The sequence below is a fragment of the Molossus molossus genome, unplaced genomic scaffold (genome assembly GCF_014108415.1).
Source record: "Molossus molossus isolate mMolMol1 unplaced genomic scaffold, mMolMol1.p scaffold_m16_p_22, whole genome shotgun sequence".
In the NCBI taxonomy this organism is placed as follows: Eukaryota; Metazoa; Chordata; class Mammalia; order Chiroptera; family Molossidae; genus Molossus; species Molossus molossus.
Genome location: NW_023425358.1, coordinates 14,834,179 through 14,842,942, shown reverse-complemented (window position 1 = coordinate 14,842,942; position 8,764 = coordinate 14,834,179). Strand labels below are relative to the sequence as shown.

Genomic DNA, 8,764 nt, shown 5'->3' with positions numbered 1-8,764 from the left:
GAGCTGCCTACTGGGTGGGCGGTGGGACTGGGAAGACAGGAGAGAAACGACGCTGGGCAAGTTCCTAAGGGGCCTCCTTCCCATGATGGGCCCTTAGGCCCAGGGGAAGGGGACGATGGCTTCCTGAACGTCCCTTTACACCGCAGGAGCACGAGGACCTCCTTACTACCGTCCCGGCTTCTCCGCAGACCCGGCCTCACCATTAGGCTCAAAGACCAGGGAGGAGTCCAGGTGTGCGATGGCGCTGACGGGCGGGCTCCGGACCCACCTGGCCAGCGGGGAGACTCGGAAATCCGAAATGCAGTCGCACAGCTGGTACTGGGCCCCGTCCCTGGAGAGACCGGGTCTTGGGCGGGGAAGGCGGAGTTGGGTGTGGAAAGCCAATGAGACGGGGTCCCGCTTCGGGGTGTGTCCACGGGCTGAGAGGGGGTTTCAGGCGTAAGTGGGACCGCTCGGTGTGCAGGACCCGCCACGGGACACACACAGTTTCCTAACGCTCGTGGGGCGGGGCCTTCCTAGAAGCCCGCGGTGCTGCGAGGGCGGCAGGGCGGAGCCGAGCGTCCGGAGGAGGGCGACCGAGCCCAGGGCGGGGCTTCCCGTGGAGAGGGCGCGGGGTCAGGGGCCCCGCGGGGCTGCCGAGAAGCGGGTGCGGCCGGGCGCGGGCGGGGCCGGCGGGGCGGGGCGGGGCCGGCGGGGCGGGGCGGGGCGGGGCCGGCGGGGCGGCGGGTACTTAAGCAAGCCCCGCGCACGCGGACCCCAGCCATGGCTCTGAGGCGCGTCCTCTCCGCGGCGCGCTCCAGCACTCCCCGCCTTGCCGCGCTGTCCACGGCGCCCGAGGCCCGCCAGCAGCCCGCCGCGGGCGCGGGGGCCGTGCCCGGACGCAGGGCGGCCGGGGCTGTGCGGCCGCCAGTGCCGGCCGTGGACTTCAGCAATGCGCAGGAAGCGTACCGTAGCCGGCACAGCTGGGAGCTGGCGCGCAGCCTGCTGGTGCTGCGCCTCTGCGCCTCGCCCGCGCTGCTGGCGCACCACGAGCAGGTGCGAGGGTGGGCCGGTGGGCCGGTGGGCGGGTGGCGCAGCGCCCCCGGGTTCCTCTGCTTGCCGGGGAGGGGGTGTTCCCGGTATTCCTTTGCTTCCTGCATTTTGCTGCGTCTCAGTGCTACCAACTAGAAACAAAGAACACTTTAACTTTTAAGTTATATGCCGCTTGCAGTAATACAAAGTTGTGATCTGAAATTTAAAATTGAGTGTCCTCCTTGTTATGGTATTGAAGGGTTCATAGCCTAGGACCCCAGAGTTCTCAATGATCCAGGGGCTCCCCAGACACAGCCACTACGAACAGACTGTATTGAGGGAAAAATAGGAAGCTGCTCAAACATCAAACTGTTAACATTTTGACATGGTAACTTTGAAAAGTGTGAGGGCTTTTCGGAGGTAAGAAACAGAATACTGCCCTAGCCACCGTCACTCTGGGGCACAGAGATGCACTTATTTCAAGGTGATCCTGGGAACAGTTTGCAAGGCTTCAGTTGTTCCTGCCAAGGGTCTGGAAGGCTCTCCTTGCAGTTGGACTTGATTTCTCAGGTGAGACTGCAGAAGGGCCTTGTGCTGCCTCCCTGGGGCTCTGGGGGGAGGCTGGACCAAGGAGCACTGAGCCACACCTCAGGTTTAGGTGAAGTTCAGGCCACTGCAGGTGGGTGGTGAGGGCAGAGGTCGGAGTCAGGTGGCTCTGAAGGGTCTGTGAGGCCAGTGGAAGTGTTGGCTTGGATCCCTCTGGAAGATATTTGGATTTGGAGTCTAGGACTGATGGGGGTAGGAGGGATTTGGAGGAAAAGAGCTGAATTGGAAAAATGGAGGCCTCTGGGAAGCCATCCAGGTGTCTGTGGCAGCAGGGGATGTCCTGAGGTAAAGCAGTGGCCAGGGCCAACTGAGGGAGGAGGGCAAGAAGAGACACTCAAGGTGAGGGAAGCTGGTGGGAGGTGATGATGACCCTTTGGGGAGCACCCCCGTCTGAGGGGAAGCCAGAAGGGAGGTGCAGCATTTAGGAGGAAGGAGGCAACTGGGGGCAGGGGTGACTTAGGGAGGCAGGAAGTGTCTGTCTGTGGGTTCTCTGTGGAGGGAAATATGGGACCAGCTCCCACAGCCTGGGCATCACGGGGACTGCCAGGATGAGTGGTGCAGAAGCTGTGCCCCCTGTGTTGGATGGGAGGGAGGGGGAGAGGGCTTGGAACCAGCTAAGCCAAATTTTGTTCTGGCATAGCACTGCATTTTCTTCCCTGGGTTCAAAACCAGCAGTGAAGCCCGGCTGGTGTGGCTCAGTGGTTGAGCATCGACCCATGCACCAAGAGGTCATTGATTCGATTCCTGGTCAGGGCACATGCCCAGGTTGTGGGCCCAGTCCTAGTGGGGAGCATGCAGGAGGCAGCCAATCGGAGTTCTCTCTCATCCATGTTTTTTTCTCTCTCTCTAAAATCAATAAAGGAAATAAAAGAAACTACCTCTAAAAAAAACAAAACACCAGCAGTGAAGCCAGCGTAGCTGGAGGCCCTAGATAACCAAGGGAGGGATATGTCCTCTCTGCTCTCTGTGATGCCTGCTGGGGGTGAGTGCTGAAATGCAGGCACTGAACTATGGGTTCCTGGAAGAGGCTGGAGGCCCCTCCCAGGCTCCCGCAAATCCCGCCTGTGCCCTGGGGATGCCTTCAAGGAGCTAGGAGGTGCTCTGCATGCCCCACCATGGAATCTGCTCTACCTTTGTCATTGCTGGTGGTTCCACTGGTGATGGTGGCCTTGGTGCCTGGTGCTGGAGGTGGGGCAGAGGCCAGATAGACTGTACATAGTTGTGGGCCTGTCTTTCCCTGTCTTCTGCACAGCAGGAAAAATTCTTCCTGCTGAAAATCCTCCTGCTGAGCAATGCTGGTCTTTCCAATCCCTGCTGGGGCGTGGGAGGGTCATTAAATTTGCCCCCAGTTTGAACTGTTGCTTTCGCTCTGGACCCAGTGGGGGCCACACTGAGAATCGTTCAGAAAATCTAGGTCTTCCATGACAAAGGCTCCTTCCTGTGTTTGGATGTGAGCCAATGCAGAGAGGGTGATGGAAGGGACACTACAGATTGTGACGGTGGCCCTGCCAGAGGCAGGGAGAGAGAACCTGATAAAACTGTGCTCTGCACGCATCTGTGTTTTACAGTGAAAACTAGAGTATGCGTTACTGGTGCAGGGTTCTAAATCCATGAAGGATGCCCCACCTGAAGGAAAGGGGGGGATGCCCTCATTCAGGTCATGCTGCTCAGATGGTTGCAAAGTGGCCGCTTGTCCTGGAGTTGGCATTCAAACTGTCAGCTCTGCCTTGTGTGCTTCCACTGCCCTGTGACAGGCCGGCCTCCCCTTCGCCAGGGTGAGAGGGTGACTGACTGGCTCCATGACCTGGGTGGCCATGCCCTCTGAGCCCCACCTGCCCTTGGAGCAGAGAAGATCAGCGCAAAGCGCAGTGCAGGGCGTGTGGGCGACCAGCCCAGGATCCCCAATCCCAGCCTTCCTGCCTTTGTCACTAAAGCGTCAGTCTTGCTCTTGCTCCTTCACTTAGCGGTGGCTGTGGCTGCTTGTGCTCTACGCTGGCAGAGGTGAGTAGTTGTGACAGAGGCAGTTTGGCCCACGAAGCCTAAATAAATTATTTACCATGTGGCCCTGGACGGTCAAGTTTGCTGGCCTGAGAGGAGACACTTCCACACGTGGTGGGCCGAAGCTGATGTGGACACTGTCAGGGGTTCCTTTCCCAAGCCGAGTGACAGTTATCCCACCTGCCTGCCACCGGATGGCCTCTGATATGTTTAAGGCCAGCCTCCCCTCCTGTGAGGCTGCTCTGGCCCAGGTTCAGTGTTAGGCTGGGGCAGAGGGAAGCTTGCCCTGCCTTCCCTTGTTGGTACTTTCATTTTCCATTTCTAATCCTCTTTAGAAAAACAACGTGATACAATAAAGTTAGACACAGGCTGCAGTGAGATAGAGGGCCTGTCTGCCTTCCGGCCGGTGGGGGCTGCTTGAGACTGGTCAGGGGTGAAGGTGTTTGACTTGCTCATGCTTTTGCTTAGAGTAGAGATCGTTCCTCGAAACCCTGATCCCAAGAGATGTTCCCCCACAATAAAGGGGACTCTTATTCACTGGGTTTGAGAAACCTCAGGCTTTTCCTGTCTTGCAGCTGGGATGGGGCATTGGACACAGGAATTCCCAGACGGCTGGCGGGTGTGCCCTCCCAGTAGCCATCCCTCGAAGCCTTAGGGGCTTTGGGTGTCCCCATTTCTCCTGCTCTGGCTGTCTCCATTGCAACATCTCTGTGTCACCCCCTCATCTAGGCAAGCCCCCTCTCTGAATCTGTTAGCAAACACCACCCTCCCTATTTTAAATCACCACCTGGAGTTACCTTGTTCCTCCCTCCTTCGGAGTCTCTCCCCTTGAGAATGTGAGCTCCTCTGTTCTGTGCAGCCGAGGACTGCTGGGCATGAAGCAGCTGCTCAGGACATGTGAATGAATGATGGCAAAATTCGGGATGTGACTGGAAGAGAAAGCTAGGTGGTTTATGGGCAGCTGTCTGTCTTAGGGACATGTCAGTCCAAGCTGCTGGTCTACTGTGGCCCTGGGTAGCTGCTGAGACCCCACTGGCCCCAGGCTGGGCTGTCATCTCACAGAGCTCTGTAGATGGTCACCTGGCTTATTGTCAGCCTACACCTCCAACAGAACTCAGATTCATTCTGAATTTTGCACATACTCATTTGTTCAACCCTGGAAGAGCCAGACCCTTGCCAGGCACTGTGCTAGGAACTTGGACCAAGCAGCAAACAAACTATCGAAAAATCTTGCTTGCTAAAAAGTTGCACCAAATCTTCCTCTTCCCCAACGTCTTTCTGAGGTCTGGATCTAGGGAGTATATGAACACGCCCATTGCTCTTCCCAGAGAGGCCTGCCATTGGCTTCCTTATCCACCAAGTGATGGTCAGACACCTGCTGGGTGCCGCTGGGATCATCTGTGAGTGTGCAGGGCAGGGAGGAAGAGTGACCACAGGGGTGGCACTTAGTACCCCCCAGCATGAGAAGTGGTGATTGACCGTTGCTGTAAGCAGACTAGCAAGTCGCTTCGGGTGGTCTCCAATATAAAACCGAGGCCCCGGGGAGAGCATGTCAAGGCTTTGTAGTTGGACTGAAGCGGTCAGGGAGGCAGGGTGTCCTGCTGGGGCAGGGGTTGCTGGCGGCCCAGAACAGCTTCTTCCCTTTGCCTTTCAGCTACTCCATTTCGCCAGCAGACTTCTGGGACAAAGACTGTTCGAAAAGCTAATGAAGATGACCTTTTATGGGCAGTTTGTGGCTGGCGAGGACCAGGAGTCCATTCAACCCATGATCCGGCGTAACAGGGCCTTTGGCGTGGGCTCCATCCTGGACTACGGTGTGGAGGAGGACCTGAGCACAGAGGAGGCGGAGCGCCAAGAGATGGAGTAAGGCCTGCCTGACATCTTGGTGGTATCCCCAAAGCACCCAGGACAGCCAGGGGCTGGACTGAGGCCTGGGCTGGGAGGAGGCCAGGGCTAGGAGAGCTTGGTCAGCCTCATTACCTGAAGCCCTCCTGGGTTCAGCCTGCAGTTCTTGCGTTTTTGCCTCGTGAGGATTACAGGCCTGGGCTTTCATAGGAGGCTGGAGGAGCAGCGAGCATAGGGGTCAGCACACTATGACCCACAGTCAATCCCACCTACCGCCTAGTTTTGTATGGTCTGCAAGCTGAGAATGGTTTTTGCATTTTTAAATGGTTGAAACAAATCAAAGCAAGAATAATATTTTATGACATGTGAAAATTACATGAAATTCAAATCGCTTTCGCCGTACAGGGGCAGAGTTGAGTAGCTGTGGCAAACACGCTGAATGGCTCTCAAGGCTGAGAATAGGGCTACCCAGCCGGTTGCAAGAGATTTGCCTTCCCTGGTGCGGAGGCTTTCTGCTCTGCTAAAGCATCTCCTCTGGGAGGATGCCTGGCCTGCGGCGTGGGACCCACTGCCCCACCCTTTCCTGGCCCCTGAGATGGTTCTCTGATATGCAGGTGGGCGCTGCCTGCTAGGTTTGGAGCCTGTCCGGGCATCAGTGAAGGGAATGTGCAGTCAGGATGGTGGCAAGCCAGCCTGGGTTCCCCCTGCGGTCACCAACTTGCTGCAGGGCTTGTTGTCTGGGCAGTGAGTGTGGCGACAGAGGGGCACTTCCCTTATTCAGCCTGCTGAGTCAGAATTAGAGTAGTGTCCTTACAGGAGGCACAGTCGAGACCAGCCCTTTCTTTGCAAAATGTGCGGTTTCCGTCCTGATGCCAGGACCCCTCCAGGCCACGCCCTCACATCTGGAATCCCAAGTGCTGACAGCAGTTGTGCCCGACTGACCTGAGCTTGGGCCAGACCTGCTGAGTAACCTGCCCTCTGGGGCTGTGGTGTTTGCTCTGGCCCAGGGAGGAAAGGGAGGGGGAGTCACATGAGGCTCCTGCCCCGAGAACAGAATGTCCAAGCCTCTTGTTGGCCAATTGGCCTGGGGAGCCCAGCCCCTGCCTAGTGATTTGCTGTCTTAAAGGCAGGGTTTCCAGCTGAGCACCCACTTTGTTCCCAGTGGGGGCTGTGGCTGTCTGTTGACTAAGTAACGGGCTGTGTCCAGCAATGTCAGGGTGAGAGCTGGGTGGTTCACAACGGGATTTTCTCTCTGGTCTGAAAAGACTCCTTTCCCAGGGCAGCCTGCCTGGCTTCCTCCCTGCCCTGCTGAGGAGCCTTGGAGCCTGTGCCCTTGGACTGCCCTGCTGTTAGCACCCCCACCCCTTGTCCTGCAGGAGCACCACTTGGTGGGCTCTGGGACATGAGCGGTGATCCCTCCCATCCTGACAGGGTGACTGTCATCAGTGCCAGTGGCATCAGTGCCAGGGTCAAGGACTCATGCCCAGCTCTCCTGCCAGAGGCCCCGTGCCCTCGGAGGGGCCTGGCTGAGGTGTGGAATGGGCTTGCAGGTGCTGGTCTGCACCGTCAAGTTGCCTGCCTGGTTTGCTGGGTGGTCCTGGCTAGGAGAGGCTCTAAACATGCCCGTGGACCCTGCTCTTGGTAGTGATGTGGAGGCCACTGCCCCAGGCAGGGGATCCTTGGGTCTGCCTTGGGCACAACTGGAAAAGGCACAGAAAATAAGGAGGCATCTGAAGGCACAAGAGACCCAGTAGGTCTCCTGAAGGTGTGATGAGGGGACACAGGAAGGCTTCTCAGGGTAGGAAACAGGAGGTGGGAGACTGTAGCCATCTATGGAGGGCACGGGTGGTGTTTCCCTGAGCACTTGTAAGAAGGCAGAGGCCAGGACCCCAACTAGGAGAGGACCCCCACAGGGCCCCGACTCTTGGAGAGGACCCCCAGCAGGCCAGAAGCCATGGAGATGGGGAAAGGGGATAGGGGTATTCCTGATGATCGGATGTGATTAGGACCCAGGGACAGTGTGGATGGCAGGTGTGTCTGTCTTGTTTGTGCAGACTCGGGGCTGGCTGGAGGCTCTCTGGGCTTTGGTCCCCAGAGTGGTGGAAGCTCCCTGGGATAAGCGTGCAGAGTGTCCAGGTGCTGCCTGGACCCAGGGCCTGGGGAGCCCAGGATGGGGCGTGCAGGCAGGAACGCCCCTTTAGACTGGGCCCAGCTTTTCTCCCACCTGCTGCTGCCTGGCCTGCATTTCACCATTGCGATCTGGAGTGAGGGGGGCTGGCGTGGTTTCTCCTCACTGTCTGCTTTTCTCTAAAAGGCACCCAGCCAACCAATCACGCAAAGCGGCTGCTGAGAGCTGAGCTTGGAGGTGGCTGAGAGGGTGGTTGGGTCCTCCTGTCCCCTTTGCAGACCCCTAGGGCACTGGTGTTCTGTCCCCAGGTGTACTTTGTTCTCTCTTCCAGGTCCTGGGCCGTGCACATGTGTGTGCATACTAGGTGCTCTCTTCCTTTGCCCTTTGGTGATGTGACCTACATTGCATGTGGGGACCGCTGTCTTTGTCTCCTTTTGACCCACCCACCTGACCACGTGACTGTGCAACCCACCCGACTCCTCCACTCAGCCCATTGCTTCTCCTCTGGTCTGTGCCCAGGAGGTTCACGATGGAAATAGCCATGGTCTCCAGTGGCTTTCCTGCTGCTGAGCATGCTGGGAGCGAGAAAGGGGGAGTCCTTGAGCCTAGCTCTATCTGTCAGTGGGAACCTGATGGCCCCAGGCCCTTGGGGACCTTTTAGATAATGGTTCCCCATTAGACGGAAAGCCGTTGCCTAGAAGGTAGATAACTGTGTGGTTAGTGCTCACCTTCTCTGAGCCATGGACCCTGTGGTCACAGAGCAGGCACGAGTCCCACCAGCTGCCGTTTTTGCTCACCAGACCCTTCCCTTAGTGCACACAGTGGGTTCCCATGTCGTGCGTCCCCTTTAATGGGTGGTTTTTGCTAGTTGTACCTGGGCCACAGCTTGGAGGGCCTGGGCTGGTCTTGTAGGTGCCCTTGACCAGGGACCTCCGGTTGGGGGTGGGGGTGGGAGCTCCTTGTTCCCGCAGGGATGTCGTGTTTGGGGCCAGCATCGTCTCATACCTCACCCTCTTCTCTTCTGTTACATCAAGCACTTGCTTCTGGTTGGCTTGAGGAGGCTGGAGCAGTGACTGGCGGTGTAACTCCCATTCTTGTCCCCAGGCTGTGGCCTTGTGGGCTGCCCCACTGCGCGGGGAGCCCTGACCTTTCTGGGTCCTGACTTAGGCACTGTGT

General features: G+C 57.8%; 1 protein-coding gene across 2 annotated transcripts in view; it reads left to right on the top strand.

Moving 5' to 3' along the window:
- Nucleotides 1-762: 762 nt before the first annotated feature.
- LOC118639785 (proline dehydrogenase 1, mitochondrial-like) overlaps nt 763-8,764 on the top strand; it is a 22,072-nt gene continuing 14,070 nt past the window's right edge. The window contains exons 1-2 of one of the 2 annotated variants that reach the window (XM_036276268.1): nt 763-1,035; nt 5,270-5,478. In XM_036276268.1, coding sequence (XP_036132161.1) covers nt 763-1,035; nt 5,270-5,478 — 482 coding nt within the window. Of the gene's footprint in view, nt 1,036-1,103; nt 1,582-5,269; nt 5,479-8,764 lie in introns of those variants that run through there. The other variant, XM_036276269.1, reaches the window with a different exon arrangement.